General features: G+C 36.6%; 1 protein-coding gene across 4 annotated transcripts; it reads right to left on the reverse strand.

Moving 5' to 3' along the window:
* Nucleotides 1-1541: 1541 nt before the first annotated feature.
* Nucleotides 1542-26088, reverse strand: LOC113504344 (serine/threonine-protein kinase tricorner). Of its 4 annotated transcripts, none has more exons than XM_026886616.1 (11): nucleotides 25765-26088; nucleotides 22080-22160; nucleotides 15794-15926; nucleotides 15542-15689; nucleotides 15222-15332; nucleotides 14010-14251; nucleotides 11545-11684; nucleotides 10922-11093; nucleotides 8476-8640; nucleotides 7821-7984; nucleotides 1542-7399 (listed from the first exon to the last, which is right to left on the reverse strand). In XM_026886616.1, the coding sequence occupies exons 3-11, from the start codon at nucleotides 15913-15915 to the stop codon at nucleotides 7284-7286; spliced, it is 1380 nt and encodes a 459-aa protein (XP_026742417.1). In that variant the 5' UTR covers nucleotides 15916-15926; nucleotides 22080-22160; nucleotides 25765-26088; the 3' UTR covers nucleotides 1542-7283. The 4 variants fall into 4 exon arrangements, with proteins under 4 accessions (XP_026742417.1, XP_026742416.1, XP_026742413.1 ...); XM_026886615.1 differs by having other exon boundaries at nucleotides 1542-7393; nucleotides 10922-11120; XM_026886612.1 differs by having other exon boundaries at nucleotides 10922-11120.
* Between the last annotated feature and the right edge of the window lie 227 nt (nucleotides 26089-26315).

A 26315-nucleotide genomic window follows, 5' to 3' on the forward strand; every position in this document is an offset into this window, starting at 1 on the left:
ATACTATACGTGAATAGGTTTGTTTATCAAATATAAATGTATTCTTTTGACGAAACTTTTTGTTTTTTATTCTGTTGTAATTAGAAATATAGAGAGAATGACTTGTATTGTATTGGCTCTACTTGATTGTTCACAGATAATAAACGCGAACTTTTATTGAAATAAAACCTTTTTAAAATGATATATCTGTGTGATCGAGTAACGTTAATAGAATTATCATAATACTATTTAATGTAGACAAATTAAGGTTTGCTTTTGAATTACAGTGTAAACGATCTCATTAAATCAAAACTGCAGTGTAGTAGACTGGCTTCGCTTTGTGCCACAGGTTTCTTAATCTATGGCTTTATAAAAGGTGTAATAAATTAATGAAACACATGAACATTTCTGCGCATAAATAGCTATTTCAGATTCAAATGTTCGGCATCATGATTGCCTCACGATGTTTCCCTTTATCTGCCAGTGGAGTCTAAAAAAAGTGTATATAACTTTGAAAAGATTTTACTTGCCCACTTTGTACCCAAAGAAATCCAAAAAATCTACACAAAAAGGTTACGAAAAAGCATTCAGATCCCAAAAATAGTCAGAATATGATAACTACATTATAGAGTATTGCTTATCGCAAAAACCAGTTTCCTACAAATGTGTTTATTCTTATTACACCAAAGGAACAAAATTTTACTTCTTCAAATTAGTCAAAAAAGTTAAGATCGAGAGATGAAACAAAGAAAATATTTGGTACTTTCATCAGAAAATAATTATTGCCGCTCATAAACATTTGTTCTGTAAAGAAAATTATTCTCAAACTTGTGGTCACACACTATGCATGCATTAGACACTGAACCTTATGTTGATGTACATAAGATTAATTATTTGTTGGCTGTTATACTCTAGAACTTTATTTTTAAAAGCAACGTATAATAGCTTTATGTTTTAAGTTATGATGTGTATTATGAATAATTTTTAAGTGAAATAAATGTATGATCAAGAAAAATTGCGTTTTATTACAAGTTTTTACTTTCAGGTTCACCTCTCCTTTGATTGTCTAAGTCTAAAATGAGTTTTACTGTTAATATCATTACTCGCAATATTTTCTAATGAATGATAAAACCTATATTACTCATGTCATTGTAACATCCTATAATCGCAATCAAGAAACAGTCCAATCTTTGAACTCTATTCAGTACTCATAGTTTAATTTATTATTCTAATTAATTTCTGACTTCCATCAGAGGGCAGGCAGGTCTACCGTTCCGACTGCCAATGATCAATGCCTGGAGATTAAATTACACGAAATATGATTATAGGATTTGCGCTTTGAATTTTGCACGCGTTTGGACATAGCATAGTCGGTATGAAAATACATGACATGTTCATTAGTGCGAACAAACAAGCATAGTCGGGTAAAAAATACTAAAGGCCTTAAACTCATTTACTTATTTCAGTAAAGATATGTCCTTTCTAATTTTCATGCCTAATAATGAAGTTGATTTAAGGATCAGGTTTCATATGAATCAGGGTAATTAAATAACTACATGAAATCAAAGTTCATATCGCTTTAATGCTTAATCGTATTGCCACTTTCTTAAATCACATGGAAGAAACAATAAAAGTATTAAACAAAATACATACTTTCAAACTTACAATTTAAAAATTAAATAATTCATAATCATTTTTCATCATCGTCATTTCGAATAACAACAAAAGGGGTAGCTATGATTTATTTCACATCAATTAAACAACATTTTTTGATAGAACTTATGCATTTGTTATACTTATCTGTCAATTTTATGCCGTACTTTTAGTGAGAGGATACGTACACGTGTCATTTACTTGAAATTTGCAATCGTTACGTAAGCACACGTGCCCAACAGACTACTTATTGCGTAAAAAGTAATCGCACGCGACACGAGGCTGTCATGCGATCCCAATGTCCACGTTTCAAATACATAACACGTGTCCGTACAATAGCATTCCCACTAACACATTGCATATCATAACGAAATTGCATTTATTGACTCAAAAATATATAATACATCACATATTTGTATGCAATTGTAAGAATTAACGATATTGTTCGGCTTACATCAAATTACCGCTAAATAAAGACATTTAACATATCTGTCGACATCAGATGAGATAGATCCGTTACAATACTACAATGATGATATTCAAGACGCCCATTAACAATGATGTAGTCACTTGATCGAAATATAAACAAATGGACGAAGCTTCATTTAGCGTAACTGTGTGAACCGACGTAGTTCTCGATTGTGAATCTTGTGTGAATATCAATTGACAAAAATAATAATAAAATAAAATTACATTTAAATTAATAATGAAATTATTGACAAAAACAAATAATTGAACTAAATTAAATGGAGTTAACACTACATCACTATTGGGCTATTCGTGTGAACGGTGCGCACTGTATCTTTACATCCAAGTCTCTGAGACTCGCTTACTTATAGCCTCTATGCATATGTGAAACCTTAATACATTCAAGTAAAACATAATGTGTAAAACACGTACGTAAGCACAATGAACCGAACCGAGATAAATATGTCCAATTAATTGACAGAATATTTTTTGGCAATTGTGAGCAACTCTCTAAGAAACAACACATTTTAGACATGACGTTGATAAAACTAGGTGAAACGCATCAATTACATTGATGTTGTTAGTATTGCTTAGCTCTGGTGCCTGGCAATGTTTCGGCTTACTTACGGGTCGTCGTAAGTTGTTGTACAATCGTAAATCGATACGTACGTCTGACAATGATTGCCTTTTGATCTGCAGCGCGGCAACAACTGCGGCGCTGAAGCATTCCATAATGTGTGATATGAGTGAGCGTGACTTAAAGCCCTGACGACTTCCCACGCCGCTGCAGATCAAAATGTAACATAGTCGAGTGATCGCTGTGGCGCCGAGAGTCGCGCCCGTTCGAACAGCCCTCATCAATTGTCGCTACACACGCTGCTTGCGGCGGTCGGGCTGCACGGTCCCGGCGACGCCGCAGACAACGTGTTTACTAAATTTACATCATTTTAGTTTTAGAAAATAATACACAAATCGCTAACATTAAAATTATACAACACCAAACTTGTCATATTAGTACTTTGCTAAGCACAAGGTTAACTGACGTTACATTGCATTCCGTAAGACGAGTAGTTTGCGGAGGAGAGCTCTCCAGACCCGAACAAACGTACTATTGCTACCGTCACTGTACGGAGATAGATGATACCATAAATATAACAAATTGTAGCCCTATAATAATGAACAGACGCTTCACAGAAGAGCTTGGATAGTTTGTTGTACTGTTCATCAGAGAGAAGGTTAGTTCCGCGTAAATCATAACTAAGCACAAAGCGCCTACTGTCGACCGGCGGTCGAAGCGCGCAAGCCGGCCGCGCTGCTCGCCCCACGCGAACAACGCCAACACAAATGTACGTGCAACTAAATGTACTATTTTATAATCTATAAAAGAGAATTTGTCAGTTTGTACAAGTCTATATTACGTAATGAGAATTATAATGTGATGCCTATGTTAGTGCAAAAATATTATAGGATATTTATTTTCAGTTTCATTTATTTCCTTAGTACTATTAGTGTGAACTATAGATAGCCGTGGGATGTCCCGCATAGTCTTACATGAAAATAGATAGATCGTGCCGCTGTAGACGGGAAGTTCTAATGGTATTAAACAGACACAAAAATACATCTATTCTTTAACCTATCACTTTCGGTACGAGTAGTCGCTAGTATGAGAGAGTACCGTTACTGGAAGCTTCCTAACTATGACGTCACGTGCGTCGAGGTGACTTACGTATATGTGTGAGGGTGGTCAGTGTCTCGTGTGAGTGCGACAAGGTTGTATGCGCGGCTTCATTCACGATTACCACGCATTAACATTGCTTGTGATGACTTTTCAAGTATTACTAAATCTCGCTGGTACATTTCTGAAAATATACCAGTAAGGTTACGCTACTTGTTCACCGTCAGATGAATGATTATTGTATATCGTATGTTTGTCTTATTTCATATGTTTTAGTTAGCAAGCCACGATCAACGTGTGGAAGTCAAACAGCGAGGTGTAGTCGAGGAGCTCCCAATCTTAACTATTAATAATATATTACAGAATCTCCTCTATGTGTTCAAGTTTGTTAGTTTATGAATTAATAAAATGTTCCTACGTGGATCTAATAAATCATTGTGTATTGCTTGTGCTACTGGTGTAGAAACACATCCATTAATGAAGTTGATAAACAATAAATAATAGTATACAAACAAATTATAATATAATCACACTATTAAATGGTTAAAAATAAGTGAGAAATCAATTTGTAAATTCCAATAACATGTCTTAATTTTATTTGTTTCCGTATCACCACTAACTCAATAATTGACATCAATATAATTTTATTTTATTTATATTAAAAATAAAAGAAATATTCTCGATAAGTCAATTAATTCATTTCAAATAATTTTAAATAAAAACAATAATCGTTCTAAAATGTGGGCTCGAGGCAAGACCATGCCGCAGAACATACGGATGTGTTTCTCCACGCGAACTAAATTAACGTGTATGTGTACGAATAGAGCGCGTATCAGGGATGCCTTCCTCTCTTGTAAAAAGCTAATTTCGCTTGCATCATTCCATTCATAAGATTAGTTGCAAGTTGGCAGTGCTTTCGATTCAAGCCAAAACGAGCCTGGTGACTGCGACACCAAATCAAAACGCTTCAAAAAGGTCTCGAGGTCTTTACGTAATAAATATGACGTCACGAGTCAAACGGTAAATATATTGTAATATTTTGGTAAAATACATTTAGATATAATATAGTAACATAATTTTGGACGGAATTCTATTGCGAATGAATTGAACGCGGTTCTTGATATACTTTTCAATATTATTTGTATAAAATATAAATAAATATTCACATTTTCCGCTAACTGGATATCTTAATGAGAGAGGCGAGCATTCCTGACTGACCGTGGGAAACGATTACAAAATATAATGTATATCTATCGACGGAGTCATTTAAGAAGTGTAAAGTTATAAAGAAGAAGAGAGTTGCCAAAAATATAAGCTGTAGATGATATCGTGATGTATAGTCAATAGTTTGTGAGGTGCCGAGAGGTCCACCTCCCACAGCCCCGGGGACCTACGTAAAAGCGCATTACTTAATTAACGTTAATGTTTACGAACTAGGAAGTCTATTGTAAATATTGCAGCTTTACAGCAGTATTTATTTAAATAGTTACATTTAAAACAGAGCAGAATATAGAAAGGAGAATGGTGTTGTCCCGAACAGTTGTATTGTGAGTGTAACGTGAGTGCGGTGTGTCGTGTGAGTGACAGGGACAGAGGCACTCGCGGCCAGCGGGCAAGGCATGAGGTATGACGTCACTGCATACAACAATAAAAACATTAAATTCGTCACCAACATCGACGTCTTCATAAGTCGTCAGCGCGGCCATCATAAATTAAACATAATTAAATTGTGAAAACATAATACAGTAAACAACACTGTACACCATAACACCTAAGACAGTAGTTATCAGAACACTAACTGAAATATTAATCGCTATGTCGAGCGGCGGGCGCTTGACTGGGCACACCCTACGATACACCTACATCGAAGCCTACAACTGTTAAATCATCGGCAAACACATACGAACAACGTAATAACACTAACGTAAAACCAGTTCAATAAAACACGTCACAGTTCATTTAACCATACCCTAATCTGGTAATTTACACACAGGACAACGAAGTTATAAAACAGGTCGATTACAACAAAATCACAAAGATGTGCAAAATATAATTCATATAATGATAATTTCATGTATGCTATGTAAGTTACGTCAGGAAGCGGGTAAAGCCACGCGATACGTGTTAGTCGATGAGTAACACCATAACCCCTAATATATTACAAGGGACTCAGTTCGTATCGACATCGATAAACAGTGCATTTACCGAATTAGGCAATAAAGTGCATAAATACTATTGGCTTGAGGCAGAAAGACAATGAGTGTTCAATGAATAAATCGAAATGTCACCAAATCATGATAACTGTTCACCATAACACCCAAAACATTGAACACAATAGAGCACTCTTGTTTAAACGTACTTTTCATATTTATTATTTGGTTTCTATAATACTATAACTTTAAAAATATCAATATCCAATGTCAGTCTAGACCTACGCTCTGTACAATTGTAACACCAAATAATTTAGCCGTCGATTTTTTGATTTCGAAAAGTAGTAAATTTAAAATACTTAATCCTTAATGCAGTACTATTTTCATCGCCTATCTTGGAGACTGAGAGAAGCGAAACAGGTGTGGATATATCGAATGTTCGATAATCAAATGGAAATTTCGATTCATTTATTAATTTAGTAAGAGACATTTGAGAACAGTATATACATTGAAGACAGCGAGTAGTTTTTTATAACGATCCAGTAATATGAGTTAACACAAACGCGATTGAACGAACACACGCAACTGTGAACGAACACTGAACCATATGAAGAGTATTTTATAGTAGATTATCCTAGTTTCCGTGAGAAGGCAACTTTGTAAAGCGAAGCTATTCCATCGAATTTTCCATTTGATATCACGTCATGTAGTCGGTCGATATAACACCGGCCACGTGTTTAGTAAGCAAGGCTCGCAGCATTAGTTCGTCATCAAACGAGTTCATTTACATTTAAACTAAGACAGTCAATTCGACGATTGCAGCCAACAATTGCGTCAGTTATTAGAGCAAACTGCTTTCAGACTAAAGTGACGCTAATTACATGCAGAGATAGGCACAAATAGAGGTAGGCACACGAGACTTATAGCATTAAATTTACGGTGTATCATTTACATGTAACATTATGAAATAATCGCACTTTCTTATTACAATAGTCATAGAACCAGAAAGCCATAGGACAGTTCTACCCAGCGAAGTGGTCACGAGCTTGTCGAGTAGGTAACGCCGAGAGCCCCGAGAGGTTACGACTACCGCCTCGTCACCGCGCGAGCCGAGCGCTCACTACGAGATCACCCTAGCGTCTATGCCTATCGTACGTACAATAAATTCATTACAATGTATATTAAATAGTGTAAGATATGAAGGTCCGATACCGCCGCTACGATAGTCCGAGCCTCTGGCTATCCAGCGCTTGTATAAACCGCCCAACGAAACATTATCATCTATATTGCTTGGCAAGGCTAGGTAACGTAAGGGCTGGAGCAGTTTAGACTGAAAGCAGTGTAAGTTGGCGTCGGGTTCACTTCTTGGTGGGCGTGCCGCGCTGGGTGAGCCCCTCGAACCGCTTGAACGTGTAGTTGATGAACACCCAATCTTTGTAAGCCACCTCGCCGTCTTGTGGTATCGGCGCTGATGCTGCAACAACGTACGCAATGTTCATAATGGTAATGATAGCTTGTACGAGGTTATCTCAGGCTTATTTATCGCAACATGCACAGTGCTGTGTGTACGTTGTGAGTGGCGATAGACAAATCCGCTTGCCTCTGTAATGTTTCAGGATTCAAGAGAATAATCAATAGTTTAGAATTTTATAAATACTGTGGGATAGCAAACAACGTTCCTTCTTAGGAAAACTCTTAAAGTAAAAACTTCATTAAAATGTATAAATTATTTAAGCACTTATTGGAAATACGAAGCAAGAACTTCCAAGAAAACCATAAATTGAATCCTTTGCAGTGGATATGCAAAAATTCAATTTGTTTGCTGTTCGATATGACAAAGTAATGAAGATAATAACATAACAAAACGGATATTCCCGTGTCGGTATAGTACTCACGTATTTCGAGCTTGACGTCGGGGAAGTCGTCGAAGTTGGACGTGTCGTCGATGGAGCGCACCTCGACGGAGATGGCGGCGGGGCGCTCGCGCACGTGGCTCCAGTCCACGCCGCGGAAGAACGGGACAGACTTCACGTCCTCGATGCCGCGCTGAGAACCCAACCTGAGAACACAGTGAGGTAATGGTTAAAGAAATCTCGTTACATTGAAATAAAACTACTTTTAATTTTAGTCTTTAGTGCCCGGCCTTTCGACACCTTTGCAGGTATCATGGTCACGGGCAGTCTGCCGTAAAAGTGGTTTCATTTCAATGTCCATCATTCGCGTAAACCTAAGAAAACACTATAAATCTCGTTACAGTCTTGAAGCGTGATCGTGACTCAAATAAGAAGTGTCACATTTTCCAGGTGTTTTGCATATCAGTACAGAACTATAGAACACCAAGAATTAATCATTCGTTTATACACTATACTCTTGTCGCTTGATCGAGAATCTGAAGAAATGTCAACTTCCTGGCCCAAGCAACAGGATCGCTCACGCATGCTCTCACGCTGAGCGACTCTGGCTGACTGATATGTTGACCATGATCACTCAGTCAAGAACGCTTCGACTAACTTGATTATGATGCCAGTAATACTAGTAATGTTAGTGTACCTGCGATCAGGCTCGGAACAGAAGCGCAGGATGGTCTCGCGCGCCTCCTCGCTGATCGGGATCTCGGGCGGGAAGGTGAGCGACTCGCGCCACGACATCACCTTACGATAGGTCTCCTGCGGCGACTCCGAACAGAATGGTGGATATCCGATCAACATCTCGTACCTGGAAACCAGAAATACATGGTTAGAGATCATTTGTCACTGTATTTTTTATCAGCGCTTGGAAAACATACTCTTGAGTGATGCTTGTTCTCCGTTTGGAAGATATTGAGCTAGTTGGTGACGCATAATAAGGCGCAAGAGACGACTGTGACATGATCAACACTCAAGAGAGTAATGGTATAATTTTCAATTGGCTGATTTTAGAGTGACGCGAGCAGGAAAGGCAAAAATGACTGCATTAAATTTGTTGATGCTTTTGATCTGCTAGTGACTCTTTAGATACAGACATTGGCCAATATACTTATTCAAAGCGCTATTTGCTTCTAGCGATTTCCACTGCTTGGATTGTCATAAGATATAGATATACTAGCTATATAACAGCTTGTAATGTGCTAATATGTAATCAGACCGAAAACGATATAAGCACAATCTCTGAAACTATTCTTCAATTATTTGCACTCGCAGAGCCATGGTTGAGTTATAAAGTGATTTACAGTTCACTTTGCCCACTTATTTACAAAAATAAATACAAATGACATTTTAGCACCATAGTGGTATCATCCATAAAACATTCGCTCTGGCTTCATTGCAGAAAACTAGTCATATTAATCGCTTAAGCAAGATTACTCTAAACCTTACAAAATTTATTAATCATTAACTCCTTTGAGTTATAGCACTGAGTTTATAATCTTTAGTGACATTTCCAATCTATGCAGATCGATATCTATGATTAATATCACAACCCGTGATATTCAATTATGTTTAGCGTCATTTTAGCAACACATGAAAGATAAGCTAGAACTCATGAACGTGTAAAGGCCATTTGAATCATTGGTTTTAATCGTCATCAATTTAAACCATTGCTGGACAGATGTCTTATCTTTCAATTGATTTTTGAGTCAATTGAGTAGAATATAGACAATTCTAGATTAATATGCAATGAAATAGTATTGGCATCAGTGTTTTGTTGTGATATGTACACCATTTATGTATATATACCATTTATGCTTACAAACTTTTTTCAGTTCAATTTTTTCTTGACACCCAAAACAAAGGAGTGCGTATTATTGCTATTGCGTCACATACATATGAAATATTAATACATGTAAAAAAATGTATACATAATTTGAAACATGACTAAAGAATATCCCTCAAATGGGCAAACATCCAAAAACGATTAGTAAGCGACTGAAAAATCTATTTGTCATCGCACACAAGTATTCAGTAATGACTATTGAAGTATTAATATATTCTATGAATTAACAATGACCGGAACGTAATAACCTCTCCCATACTGCTCTGACCTTTGCAGCGTTTAATTGAAACGTCCTACGCTCAGCACAGATTTATTAACATTCGCCTATTCATGTCGCTATGTTTATTACTTCATTTATTTCAATACACACACATGAATATCAATAGAAAATAATAATACAAGTGTTATGGTAATAAATTGTTTTTGTCACGACAAACCGGTGGCAATTGTTTTCGCTGACAATTAATAGTGGCTTCATGGTTTATTTATAACTGTTGAATACATTTCCCGTGTTACACACTCTAATGATGATCGATAATGTGTAGACGGTGTTGAATATTTTTCTTAGTCTTTGTTGACGTGTTTTAACAATGACCCCTCAAAATTATTTTTGCCACTATCAACCAGCTTACACACATCACAGGAGAGCAATCTTGGTATAATCCTCTTTTAAGTTCGTCCGTACATTTAGTCTTAAGTACAGCACAGCAATACAAATTAAATCTATTGTTATAAGTTCTTCTTAAAACATTAGCACTCGAGAGCTATACAGACAGCTCGCAGTAGCAGATGCGTAGCTTACTTATATCAAACACTCGCTTTGGCTAAAATTATTCATTAAACTATTATTTCTCGACACAAAATGTAAATCCCTCATTATTCAATAATTATAAGATTATGTAAATAAATAGAATAATTTGTACGTTATACATAATAATATAAGGAAAGCTAACCAAAGGCCTCGCCACCAACAGAACATTAAAGTCGTTAATGAAGTTATTTAGGGCGGCATTTATATGTTTAAAAGAGAAAGGCAATGTTCGAAGCATTTCATATCAAGCGTGAATTAAGATGAGATGGAAAATAACTTATTGAATTAATAAGATCATAGATGAGACTGTTAATTGGTTAAAATGACTGATGTAAGGCATAGGATTTCGAAGGTGAAAAACTTCGATAAAGGCGAATGTAAAAAAGAAGTGAGACCGAATAGTAGGTGATGAGAAAACGGTGATACAATACTAACATAATGACGCCGAGACTCCACCAGTCGGCCTGGGGCCCGTAACCGGTCTGCAGGAACACCTCGGGCGCTATATAGTCGGGCGTGCCGACTGTCGAGTACGCGAGGGCCCGTCTGTTCCTCTTCCACGACTCCGCGCGACGCTTCGAGTCCATCGCGGACGAGGACGTCGATACTGCATACGAGAAATTGAAGTGTAGAGCTTAAATAAAAAAAGGTAATAAACACTTAATTAATCATCTACGTTTGTAACAACTCCTTCCCATCCAACGGCACAACCATGGCTTCATTCAGCTTCAATAGCGTCCGCAACTCTGTACGGCGAGTCGCATGCAATCGTATAAAGCTTTTATACCAGGAAAGACGATAAAGGCAAGTATTACAAAGTAAACAGTTTAGTCTCTAATACAACAATACGAGCCTTCATCGTTTCCATCCCATAAATAAAGCGTAAGCACAACACCATATAGCTCTAAGCTGAACATAAAAAGCATTAGAAAAGAGGTTTAAATAAACAAAATTGACAAAACATAAATAAAAGAATACGGGAGAGACTGCAAACGTTTATTCGCATAGCAAATTTTAAAATAGCTTTTTTATTCAGTACAATATGTAGGGCAACTTACTGAAATCGGATGGTGTTGCTCGCGACAGATCTCTGTAGAAGTCTGTGCGATGGCTCTTCTTGAGACCGGTGCAGAGACCAAAGTCGCTGAGCTTGATGTGACCGCGAGCGTCCAGTAGCAGGTTGTCCGGTTTTATGTCCCTGAAGATAGTAATAAAGACTCCTTTAGTACATTTTAATGAGGATATAAGTTACAAGCAAGTGAAAGTGCATTGGGTATGAAAGACTCCACAATGGTCGAGTCGGTCAACAAGGGCTAATTTCATAATTCAGAGTAAAAAATATCAAAGTACACGGAATGCAATTTTTCGGAATAAAATTCAATACGATTTTCGTAACACAATTTAATCCAAGCTTCGAGCTATGTATAACGCCTATTCAGACAATACATCGATAGCTTTTATACATTCCACTTCCATTATTAACAGTATTTCAATGGTGTTTTATTTATGAGTACTGTAACCTCTTTCCTTATTCTAGTTTCGTAACGAATCGATAAGCTATAACGGTTTCCCATAATCGACGATCTGATAATTCGAGATAACCTTTTCACCTCGACTAACATATATGGATGTGGCAACGTATCGCCTATTTAGTGAAAATAGGTCAGAAATGTATGTATCGGAAGTGTATTTTATTAAATGTGTGGAATTATTATTTTGTTGTTTCCTTGTACCTAATAGCTGATTTCGATGGTATATTGCGATGCGTTGCTGGCGAGGGCATATCTTTTTGATACTAGAGTTGTTTTACTCCGCAATGTATTGCTACTAGCACGATATTTTCCCATCGTCTTAATGAGCCTACGTACTAAACTAGTTTGTTTTCGTTGATTGCGGCCAGACAAGACAATCTCTAAGAACACATAAATTTGTTTGTTCTATCAAAAGAGAGGCTCGTAGCAGGGAATTGTTGATAAAACATAAAACATTAGCAACTCGCATGCTCTGCATAATCTTTAAATATTATAAAGTGTATAACAAACAAATTTTTATCTCTACAAACATTACGATCGAGTGATAAGAAAAATGGCGGTGTATAGCCGGTTGGAGTAAGAGTACGCGGCTGGTATCGCACGCTAGCAGGCACTGTATCGAGGGCGCGCGGCCCAGCTGGCGGACATTAGCGCGGCATCCTCCCATTATATCCCCTTACGCACTAACACCCAATAAAGCTGAAGACCCCTTCACTTCCTCCAATACCAATCAATTCTTAAACATGATACGCTCTCAACGAATTGAATACAAGTACGAAACGTTATTCTAAACTAATCTTCCGCATTAGTCAGCTAAGAAAAAACAATCGACATAGTTCAATGAATTGAGACATGAACATTATTTCAATTACGTTCGAGGTTACATAACAACGGTACAACTGTCTACATTATTTTTGCCTACCATGGAAATCGATCCGTCGCGCCACTAAATAATGCAAAGAAAATGGTGTAGTCTAATCGTTCTTCTTCGAAAAGTGAACACTGTAAACTCGTCTGTCCTCTACCGTGTTATTATGTTAATTAAAATTTAAAAGAAAATGCACCCATCTTTAGGTTCGCATGTCAATCGAACATAGAACCGTTTAGGTGCACTATGAAACGACACGACACAACAGAGTTACAGACAAATGGTTGACTATAAAACGTAGATTATTGGTCTGTAATATGTCATTTGAAATGGCATGCTTTCGTCTAATAAAACATGCATGAGACCGCTCAAACAGACCGTGGTAGCCCGCTGCATAATAAAATCCACCCCATAATCATCTTGTTAAACGATGTGTATGGATTGGCGGGGCTGTACACTGCATGTGCATGACTAAATGAGAATCTAGTTAGAAACCCAAGGAAGTGGGTAAACCCAAGACATACTGAAGTATGATAACAGCAGCATTCCTTGTTCTATTCCAAGTTAGGAATATTTAACAAAAAAAAACATTCAAAAATAAAGTAATTGTTCTAAGAGCTAAGAATAACATAGGACAACGACCACAGCCTCGTTCCTAAGAGACTGATCACGTCTAGACTCGACCTAGCATTGAGAAAGTCAATGTCAAAACAATTTTATTCATGAAGACTATTAACAAGCGTTAACGAACAGCCAAGACTGTGACCGCTAATGAAAGCTCGAAAGGTCGTTCGAATGGAATAATATGCATAAAATGTTTTATTTGCATGTTCGAAGTGCAACATAAACTTAGGGAAGTGTAGCAACGGAGTCACGAAAGCGTGCTTGTTAGTTCACTTTTATTGGCCTAACCAGTCGTTGTGAAACAATTTTGCAAACGCTTTATGATTTTTTCTGTGCCTTGTTACACTTGTTACTTCATTATTCTTTTTCCCTGGATAAACGCTACTGAAAGTAAGTTATGTACAATTTTGCCAGCGGGATTTTGGGTTAACGTAGTTTATTGGTCTTTAGATAAGATAGGTAAATTGATGGGTTGAGGATGGTGTAGTGAATGCCTCACCTGTGTATGAAGCCAAGTTTGTGTATACTGTCTATAGCGAGCGCGGTCTCGGCGACGTAGAACTGCGCGCACTCCTCGCTCAGCGTGTCCTTCTTCATGAGCAGCGTCATCATATCGCCGCCCGGCAGGAACTCCATTATCAGGTACAGGTTCATCGGGTCTTGGAAACTGTAGTACATTTTCACTACCCATTGATGGTCTGCTTCTACTAATATATCGCGCTCTGCACGCACGTGGGCTACCTGTTGAACGAATATAAAAATATTTAATGCTGAGATTGTTCAACTGTTTCATTCTGTCGACTAACGTTACTTCACAGGGTCTATCTATATTTTATCGAGTTTCAACAGGTATTTCATTTATTAATTTTAAATGGCAGACTACGCGACTGCCATTAAATATTTACTCACATTACATTTTATCACGCCAGCCGCTCTTGGTATAAGTGATTAATACTTTGTGTGGCTACTGAGGTATTTAGGTAAGGTACTAAAAGGTAATTGAACTCTTTTTAATTTACTATTGAAAATGTATCGTGAGGTTATTACTAGCCAGAGCTTAAGGCGATCAATACTTCCCGTAGGCAGGACTTTACGTGGGCACTTTACTTAGAAGTGGTACACACACATATAAACTGATAGAACAAACATACACACCTCGTTGGGTGTTCCAAGTAATAAAATCACATTGATCGAGCGCTCGCAGAGTGCATTACTTATGAATGTCACATAGCGTGACTTGACTCGATGCAATTGTAGAAGTCAATTCGAGAGGCAAGTTTTAACCTTTCCGATAATTGTGTTTCAAGTACGTAACGGCAATAACAAAACTTTCTTATGACTCACGAGGTACATAAACTTCGAAGCACAAGTTTCTGAGTCATCTTGTTAACAATACATACTTAATGAGATTTAAGCACCTATTCATTAGTTTTCCTTTGCGTTCCGTTTCTATGTACACACTATTTCTTCAAAATATATCCATAACTATGAAATATTTGTTTCTTAGAATTTAGATTGTAGTTGATTGAAACTTTTTACTGTTTTTAGCAGAACAATAACGCTTCTGAGTGATTCATTTTTGACTCGATATCTATCAGACCGTGTGTCCTAGGGCGTCGTTCTTCGAATACCATTTTCGTAAGCTCGAAACCCGTCACGGTCGACACTCGAGAAGACAGTGTACTTTTTCTATAGCTACATAGTTACTAACCTGTTCTTTCTCCAACATATCAGCTTTCCTGAGTATTTTCATAGCGTAAACGTGACCTGTGTCTTTCTTTTGGACCAAGCGCACTTCACCGAATGCCCCTCGTCCTATAACCTATAAACAAAACATGTTTCAATTTTACTTTATTATTAAACATGTATCCTGAATTGAAGTAAATACGGAACTTTCAAAATTAAACTTTGTAACACTGTAAATAAGGTCTGCAGTTGCGAAATAAGTGTTATCAATCAAAAAAAAATTTTATAGTTCAAGGTGCTCTTCACATCCAGCCCTATGATTTGTATGTTGCTAGGGACAAATACCTTTAGCGGTTCAAAGTCCTCGACGCCTAGCCTGGACCGTTTGAGTCTGAGGAACTCCGTCTCCTTCTGGGCATGTTGTTGCCTCTTCTCTTTCTTTTGGCTCTCTGTAAGGCTGTCATCTTTTAGAGACTCTTCGAGTTTCTCGAGCCTGGGGGCAAACACTTACTATTATAATACGCACAAGGTGAATTGAAGATCATTTATTTGGTCAAGTTCCAATCGCGTTTGTACTAATATGAACAGTTATTGTACCTCTGTTTTCTCTCCAAATGCTGTGTGATGAGGTTCGTGTAGAAATTCTCTAAGGTGACCTTGGCTTTGGTGGCTTTGTCTAGCGTTGACCCGCTAAACCGTATATTGTCGGTGCCTGTCATCTCCAGCACCCCTGCCAACAAAAAAAATACCATCAAACTCCGAATACCTTATAATTTTACTGGAAAATAAAAAGGATATAAAAGTGGGTAATATACGAATTTCGCTTGTGTTGAATTTGAACGATATTGAAGTGGTAATTTAGGTTATTTGTTAAGAAAATACTATGATAAATATTTCTTTACACCTAAATTTGGAGCATCGCTTACATTCAACCAAAAGGAACGTTTCAATGGAAGCTGCCTAACGTGAAAGATCGATAAACGACACGAGAAACCCATCAATATATTGGCAGTTCGTATCGCGATCAATCACTTAAACCCCTCAAGAGGAAATTACTGTTTACGTTAAATGTCGGACACATTGTTGGGCCACAATAATAACGATCCGATCCGACCCTCCGTCGGTAAATATACATGTTTACAAATAAATAGCCCACACATACTTGTGGGCGGTATTAAATGACAGAAACATGAAATTGATATCATCGAAATATGGGGAAAACCTGAGGACTACTTATTCATGGTTGTGTAGCTCCATGGGCTTCATATTTTCAGTTAATTTTATTTTTGACAATGCATGGGAGATTCTCGAATTCCAGATATTTCGTGAATACTGTGAATAGTATCTAACTCTGTTTAAAAGCAAATACTTTTCGTAAACACGAAACCGTAGAATCCTAGCCGTGAGCGCTTCAGACAAGTTTTTATCATTGGATAGTTTGTTCGTGACAAGCGCGCAGACAGTCCCAACTAAAATGTCCGGCTATTTGTGAGAACTCACTCCAGACGAACCGACGTCGGTCTAATTTAATTCAAGTTTCTACGTACTTTGCACTTACAAATGAAAGCACAACATAATCAAGCAACCGGATGATAAAAACCCTGTAGTCAGCGGGGTTCTAATCTAACACCCACCGTCTAGCACAACAATAGTGTTACGATAACGAAAAATATACCTGACAACCATTTCTCCGAAGAGAAACATCTTGAACGAAAGTATTTGTTTATATACACAATGCAAACAAACATATCATGATGTTCAATGAGAACAATAACATAATAAGAAACGATGAATAAGCGCAGGCAACAGGTCCGAGAATATCGCTGGTGCTGACTGACCCATCGGTAGCGAGGGCCCATTCACTAATCAATGGCCCATAGAGTACACACTATACAATGCAAGTCGCCGGCACAATCACTTCGTTCATGTCTCCTCATCTTATCTCTATGCAGTTTATTGAATATTGCGACGCCTTATCTGACTGTTAACTCTGAATGACACTACAGTAACAGGCATAAACTGTTATTTTATTATGTCCCAGTTGGTTTACGACTCCTCCTGTATTATGCTACGCTTTATAGCTATATACAACTCGGAACCAATATCTTTATCTTTGAAATAGGCTATCAAATACACAACAGAACGGTTGCCATGGGTGGGTTTCATAGCAAAGTGGAACGGCAACCGGAAAAATATTTTATTTTATGAATTGTGAGGCAAACATTCACCATATTTTCCAGATTCTAAAATCGTACTTGGATGAAATGGAGACTCATATTTTGTTATAAAAATAGAATTCGAAATAACCTGAGTAGTTCCATTTCAGAAACTTTTAAACGATCCTATCTCGAGAATATCTAACTACCCCTGTAGTTTCAATAAAAGTTTCAGCAACGAAACTCAAGCCTAACAGATTCATTTAAATTTCTCTCTACAATGTTGTGCAAACTTTGGACCGTCCATTCCCTGCCCAGTTAGGAAATACTATTTTCCATTTAACTGAACATGAGAATGCTTTATACGAGTAAAACAATCGAATCATTGTTGACGGAAATATGTTAGCGAAACTTAACGGGAAACAGCTTAAAGCGTTATTGGAACGAGCGAAGCGAGAAAATTGCGGTGACTCATATTTATGCACATCAATAAACAAAATGTATATTCGTTTTTATTTCTTGCAGCACCTGTACATTGTTGAAGAATACGTCTCTGGTCAACCAAATAATAGTATTGTGCATGGTGGTAAACTGTTTGTCTATCTACATAATATGGGGAATAATCCGCTTAATGACGTCATAATACACGTCTGCAAATGTCGCTTGTCATACATCACGTTACGCTAACCTTGACACAAGGCAATGAAGTCTCCATGCTAATGACTACAGCACTTACACACCGTGAAATATGTTGTGTTTACTCAAATAATAACATAGTGTTGCTAACGAGTCTTGGTTTCCAGCTAAAGCAATTACAAAAAAAATATTCTTCTCGGTTCTTTTAAAAATAATTTCGCACTCGCTATACTTAGTGCTATTTAATTTAAATCTTAGCTCTCGTAACGTTTATTTGGCATGCTTTCAAATTAAACTTGCGTTTAAGAATTAACTTCCTACTGTTTATTGTACGCCGCAAACACGTGATATTCGTGCAGGATGCTGCATTACAGTATTATGCGGTATAGCTCTGTAGATGGGCAATAAATCAAAGCGTAGAATTCAATGCCAATAGTATTTGACCGGGTAACATCGCGTTAGTTCAGATTATTATTTGCAACAATGACATCATGCGTATCGAAACATTTCAGTTTGTTGAGAGTTTGTGATAAACAAATGCAGTTAGTATTATGGAGCGAGATATTACTGAGACGTGTCAACGTAGTCGAGTGATTCCTTTTAGCACGATGCCCACTCGAGCGGTATACAGTGCAGTGTAAGGGCCACGGGCGTCTGGACGGAGCAACGAGCTGGCTCTGTTGTCTGGGCTGCTGCCCACGTCTACTCCGAACGCATGAGTGACTTCACTTTATTGATTGACGGTCAAACGAATACACGCCCAGCTACTTCAATGGATATAACGAACAATTTCTAAAATTACCAAACCTTTAAGCATGAGAGCTTCCGAGATTGATTTTAGGGAAAATTATGAACGCTCTTCACCGGGTTGTGCAAGAACGTTAATAACAATTTAAATTCATAATGATAACTGACTGATGATGACTACTTTTTCTATGATTTTTATTTTGTAACATTTGGAAAGTAGTCGTAAAAAGTGGTACAGGAAAGGGCACAGAGAGTTCATTATATTACAGCGTTTTGTATTAAGCCCTCGGTAAAAAAACAAGGAAAAGGAAGTGTTGAACAGGCTACAAAGCGTAGGAAGAATAAAAAGTACTTTTGTTATGTCTCCAGATAACAAGTAGCACAATGATGTACTCATTCCTACAATGCTTTAACTATTAATACTTTGAAAAAGCGAACACTGATTTTCATACTCCACTTGACCTATATTGTATGGTCTCTCACAAATTGATTTATTTTGAAGCATATAGCTGTTACTATTATTAGGACTTGAAGTATACGATACTCAAATACGTATGAGAAGTGATACAAGTACAGTTACGCACAGTCATTGTGCTTAAAATTTGACTGCAGACGTCCACTATGGAACCAGTCCGGTAATTACCCAAATTATATTTTGAGGTGACAGCCTAAAAGAAACCTTTATAACAAAATACGCTTGTACCAACCACGCAGAACCGTTAGACGGTTTGACGAAACTCCGTATTATATTTTCAACCTTCGTCCTTGATCTGAATGCCCAAAATTCGTTGCAAGTTATCGACGCAAACGGCAATAAATGTTGGCGGCCATCGCGTGTCAAATTAGCTGGGATTTCATAATCAAACACCATTGATCGTACGATCTTGCAGCGTTACGTCACCGGCAGATATGACATGTATCGAAAGTACCATGCAGTACGTAATCTTCGTTTATAGATTCATAGTGAATCGGGTCGGTGTAAATCACCTGCGGCAGACTGCCGGCGGTACCGTTAAGGCTTAGAATGTATCATAACAAAGCAAAAAACATAATAAAATTCACATTTTTCCCCTCGCAAATTTGAGTATTTCAATATTTTAGAGACACTCCTAAGTCCGTTCGTCTAGACAGTAGAGATTTAAATAGACAAATAAAATATTCTGTTGTGAGCTGGAGCGGCACTCAGGGTAAATTGATACACTGTTAAAAGCATGATACAAGGTAAAAGGTTAAGCCTAAAATTACGATATTATGGAATCATCCGGAAAGCATTTAGATAAACTATATAAAGAAATGTGATTAGAATTTGGGATAAAAGAAAGAGCTGCAAGTATCAATTCTGGACATTTTTGGAAATAAAAACTTATCACAGTGCACATTATGTATATTTGACGCTTCAATTGTACAACAGGTATACTTTTTTGTTGGTAAATATAAATAATAGGTAGAACATTAAAATTAATAAAATTTACACAAACTAAAGTGCAGAAATAGGAAAAATATACTTAAAAATTCTTTAGAGGTTGATAAAAAATATGATATACTGTGTTATTAAATAGAGGCACTCTAAATTTCCAATCTATACGTAAACTAGCTGTACTCGCGACGTTTCCGTGGAGCAACAATGACTATCGGCTGCATTTTTAATACTTATTATTTTCAAACTATATCAAATACATTAAAATTAGTTCAATAGCCACGCGTAACAAATACATCAAAACTGTAACTAAATATAGCTACCAAAGTATCACCTTATTGTTCTGCGACATAAATATTGAGTCATTCGCCCTTTTTCCTCACAACGCACAAGCCGAACGTGTTCTCTTCAGGAAATATTGAATATTTATTGTTCCATACATTATGGTAATAACGAGAATATGTTTAAAATCAATTCGTAAAATAGGTTAGTAAACATATTAAACAAAAATCAGAATACTGCAGTTTCAGCCGTATGGTTCCGGTTAAAATGGACGGATCAGCAATAAATAATTTACATTGCTGTCGGTCGGTGTGCACAATTCTGCCCAGTCGGACGTCCGAGTAACGAGTTGCAAATATCAGTCCGCTGATGTTCGCAAATTTTCACAAATACGCTTTATTTATGTTCGGACAAGAAAAGGGTAATATCCAACATACAACGATATTACAGTCTCATAATAAATGTATGAGTGTAGAACAAGATTATTAATATTATGTAAGGACTAAGCACGCGACGTTCTGAGGTTTCCCCATACCCTTTAGTAATAAGGGGCGGTCCGTTTACTTAATTACATGTATGTATGTTATATTCAGATCGACAAAGTCAGAGAGAAAAGGCAATATTATGGAATAAAAATATAAAGAGTTTGTATAGTTGTTATCTCACGAACTACTGAACCGATTTTGAAACTTTATTTACATATAGGAAGCGAAATTATTTGTAAGTGGCATAGGCTATGCATTAACACAAGAAATACTGTCCAACAGTGGTTTAGACTTAATATTTGACAAAAGTTCAAGCTACAAATATTATCTAAAAACAAGTTCGACGACTGTATTGTTTAATTTAAAAGTACTTAGATATTAAACACTCTTCAAAAAGGAGGAAGTAATATCAATTCGGATAGTAACTTTTCTTCTTTTAGTTACCACATAGGGCACGAAACCTTGATTGGTATTATGTAACGGACAGAATGTCAATGACATAGATGTGTTATCCAAAGAAAAATAAGTAAATATACAGAGAATAAAGGCGTTAGTTACTGAATTATAATAGATACTCCTTACGTTTAAATCGATGATTCTTGGGAAAACTGACACGAGTTTTTCCGCATTGTTTTATAGTATTTTTATACATACGTATATACATAGGCATTATGACGTCAAAGGACATCAAAACCTTTGAGCTAAACTTACATTAACGTTGGACAGAATTATGATTTTGCTATCGTGTTATTTTTTTCCAAGTAATCACCTGCATACTTCAGTCCCCAACCACATTGGAATACGTCGGAATACATTTTTATTCATTTAGGAATTCAACAAAATAAGATTATCACATTTTAGTTGTTTCACAACACAGTCCAGTCAATGTTTTATATTAATTAGAAACAAATTTTATCAAGTTCAGTCCTCTAAAATCCGCATTTCAAAGCTAGTCTGACGAAACCAACTTCTTCAGATCGATTCTATTGGGTGAGCCTCGAGATAGCGCACGCTGATTGATTGATATCAAGTCGAGGCAGTACCTTTGATGGTATAATTCTAATTTGGACGAAGTATCGCTGATAATAGACCTAAGTTATATTTAATACATTGTGGAGCGAAATAAAGTATTGAGTATTAATACAGCTCATATTACTTACCCGGAGGCTGGGGCGCTGGCGCCGGTGTATCTGGGGCCACCGTAGTGCCCGGTGTGCTTTTCCCCCAAGACACGGCTCAGTCTGAAACAAAAGAAAATAAATTGTCAATATATGTAAGAATGTTCGGACAGATATCAATAAGGCGTGTAATCGCCTGACTGAACTACACTGGCCAAACGTAATATAATTCGAAAAATGGTTGTTGTTATACAGATAGAAGAATTATACAAACTGACACGAAATATTTCCCACATATCACATTGAAATTTAAAATAAATAAATTAAATAATGATAAATAAATTGGCAGCCCTGAACACTACGTAAAAAAAATTATGTAATGTCTTAAAAGTATTAGATCATTCACTTCAATCGCTGTAGTTTCCTAATCAATCAGATAAACATTTAATGAATAATCACAAGCCTTTCCTGTTTACTATCAAAGATGATATGATTACTCCATAGTTTTTTGTTATTTGATAGTGTCTGTGTATCCTCTATGAATAGCTAGACTTCTTCATAAGGAACGGTCACTGACCAAAATCAAAATCAAAAATCAAAATTCATTTATTCAAATTAGGCTACTAAGTAGCACTTTTTGAAGGTCATTTACATTGGACAGCACCCAGTTTCGCCCACCCTTCACCGCTTCCTAAGTGCTTTTGCTGTGAGAGAAGAAACGGCGCAACAAACTCCCCAGCAGCACGCTGTCATTCCGTTTACAAAAAATATTATAATTGTACAGAACAATAACAAAAATAAGTGTGCAGGTGCCATGCCAAACAAACAAAAGTTTGAGGTCGCTGTATATAAACCTATACGAAATTAAACTTTAAGTACTAAGGCCAAGGTCAGCAGACCGACCAGCCACCGCAAGCAGCACCCGTTCACGAGTATGACGCAAGGGTCAGCCATCACCTCCCTCGCCATATTAGAGGGAAGGAGGTGACCCGACCCAAGACGCCACCGCAGGCAGTGACGACTTAGGGAGCATGACGTATCTGCTGCCGGCTAATAAAATAAAATAAGACTGAAAGAAATACCCCAAACGTTGATTTACCTGGCATAGCCCTAAACACGGAGGCGGCATAAATTGCTACGTCATTCAATTTTATAATTAATAAATTATACATGTCAAAATTTATAATAAATAATATATACGTGCATGCGTATAATTATACTAAAAATAAAACAAAATAGGTAACACAATGTTACACACATAGAGTATGTCTATCAAATTACACAAATACACGTCAAACATTAATCCACACTAAACTGTCCTGTGCAAATCACGGCGACCAACTATTTTTATCATTTAAATAATCATTGATTGTATAGTAAGCCTTCTTGCACAGTTTATCTTTAACCGTTGTTTTAAATGAGTTAAAAGGCAATTCCAATAAAGTGAGAGGCAGTTTATTGTAGAGGCGAACACCAAGTCCCACAAATGAATTGTGTACCCTGTGTAACCGGTGCGATGTACCAATTAACTTATGACCATCCTAACAAGTGTATTGTAAATCTATTGTCTATGGCATGGTAACAACAAATTATAGAAAACGGTTGCTATAAACTCAATAAAAAAGAAAACTAGTATTGCCACAACACAGGATGTGCACACTTCACAAACATCTATAATAACATTCAAGCCAGGAGACCAATTGTTGATTTAAAAAAGTAAAATAATAATCTCGGTAAAGATGATTGCATCATGTTTGTGTATAAGTAGATATTAAGGACCAGAATAATGTTATTAAAATATTACATACAATCAATAGCACTCAATGGATTAGTGTGTTTCCTATCACTATCTATTGCATGCTAAAGCATACATCACAGCATGCTTGATCCGCACCAGATTATATCAGATTAATATCTACCAATCAGTTTTCAGTCAAATAAACACATTGAAACAGGTTTCTTAATTCTTATTCATTATTTTAATACTCGCCTTATGCCTACAAAGTATGTAGAATACTTTCCTTGACTTACAGTTTTTGTCAATATTAAGGAGATATTTCAGCCTTGCTGAGGAGTATAAAAGGTGAACTTTTTACTTTTACCTATTGGTACACTAAAATCTGATTACCGAGTATATTGTACAAGTGTAAGTAATTTTTTGTCTTAATTAGTTTATGTTATGTAACTTAAATAAGTGTTTTTAACTTCAATATAGTTTACTTTGCTACAATGTCATTGGGCCTACAATTTTGTTAGTTTTCTGACAAATGATATTGTGACACAGACAATCACAGCGCTACAAACTGTAGTATTAATTATAATAATTATGAAACGGAATTATTTATATTGTAATCTTGACCATTTAAATTGCAATGCATATCATACCAGTTTTTTGTAATTCAGCATGCTTTACTTCCTGGTAAGTAAAACTATTCACAAGTCTCTAGCGAGTAACTTTATTTCTACTAATACATGTGGCCGGGGACCCAGAAGCTCATAAATGTAGTTTTCGAACAGGCCAATTAGTCTGATAGCAACAAAGGTGAAAACCTAGGCACCTTAGTATGAGCAGTTTACAGATTTGTATACAAGTCATCACATGTTTCATTGTTTAAATCTCGGTGTGATCTAACATTTCCAAATAATAACTGATAATTGTATAATATTAAACAAGTTGATAGAAAATCAATATCAATACAGGGCACAATGAGATGTCTTACCACCTAGACAGTGATTGTAGTTTGCTTACTTATTTTTACTCCTGATGGCTAGCATGTCTTATAGACATGAGTCAGCATAATATAGACATACTTTACACAGATAAGCACCTTGTAAACTACAATAGAAGAGTCTATAATCAAACATCCTCTATATTGTATATAGAAATGTAATAAAATGCAGTTAAATGAACTGCTAATATATGAAACATATCATGCATTGGTGTTTATGTACACATTATTATCAGTTGCCACCAAGAATCAATTCTAATGTGTCATTCTCAATGTAAATGTAGGTTGAGCTAGTTTTAAAAATGTAATACTCTGTAGAATGGGCTTCTATATCTGCCATGTAAATAGGCCTTCAAATCAAACACTAATGGGTTTTTATACACGTATGTATGTGACCACATTAAGATTGTCAATACAATTATGATAAGCAGTAGAATAAATATATTTTGTATGAATTTATAGAAGAAGCCAATAAAATTATATTCTGGCACTGGCTACCATACAATTCCAACTGGTATTTCATGATGAATATGAATTGTATGTTGAGCTATGAGGTTGTTGATACAGCAGGTGTAAATAAAGTATACATCAAGGTAGAGTGAGATTAGCTCACTGAAAATGATTTCACATCATACTTTGATTTATAAAACTCTTTACAAAAATTTAATTGCACAACAATTCACATAGCAAGGAAGTATTTTATAATTTGTAGCACATACTGTTCTCATGTTTGTGATTGCAACAACAGTAAACGACAATATCGCAGCTGCGGCCCAATGCTATCTAGTCATTCGTGTGTGAGTACCTTATCACTGATAGATGGCATCCATCACTTGTCACAAATCATCACACAACATATAAATAACGGCCAGTGATTGATGTCTTCGGAAGCTGAGCTAATTAACGAAGCGCGGAGATGTCGAGGCTTTGCGTCACAAAGGAGCCCAGACGAGGGAAGCTGACTGCCTTTCGCAGAACCCGCTATGAACTCCACTCACCTTAGGTTGGACTGTGACCCGAAAAATTGTTGCTCGATCGCCAGTCACCCGACGGCACTAATAAATAAACAGCATGAAAACAATTCTTCTCGACGAGATGACTAAAATCGATAAATTTGTGATGAAAATAAATTATTAGCACCGTGTCACGAAACGCTCTTTAATTTTTAATTGTTGTCCCACAAGTAGCGGTCAACACTCGCGAACAGATAATACCTTTGTTAGATGAATTACGAAAGCGAAATAACGGGATTTTTCACGAGAGACTCTACAGAAATTGCACAAAGAAAGATGTCAGGCAGTGCACAGATGATAAATCGAATGACTCTATGTTGCCAGTATGAAAATCGGGAAATTCATCCAAAAACCGGAATCTCCCAAAGGAAAAACCGAAAAATTTACAAATGGTAGAAAATAAAGTTCCGAACAATTTAATAAAATTCTTATTTCTCAAAATGTATTGCTTTTAACTTCTGTTATAATAAAAATAGGTGGGCCGCTTAGTTAACTTTACTGTTCGCTACCGTTTCAAATTTCAAGACAATTTAATG

Source organism: Trichoplusia ni, chromosome 21, assembly GCF_003590095.1.
Source record: "Trichoplusia ni isolate ovarian cell line Hi5 chromosome 21, tn1, whole genome shotgun sequence".
NCBI classification, from domain to species: Eukaryota; Metazoa; Arthropoda; class Insecta; order Lepidoptera; family Noctuidae; genus Trichoplusia; species Trichoplusia ni.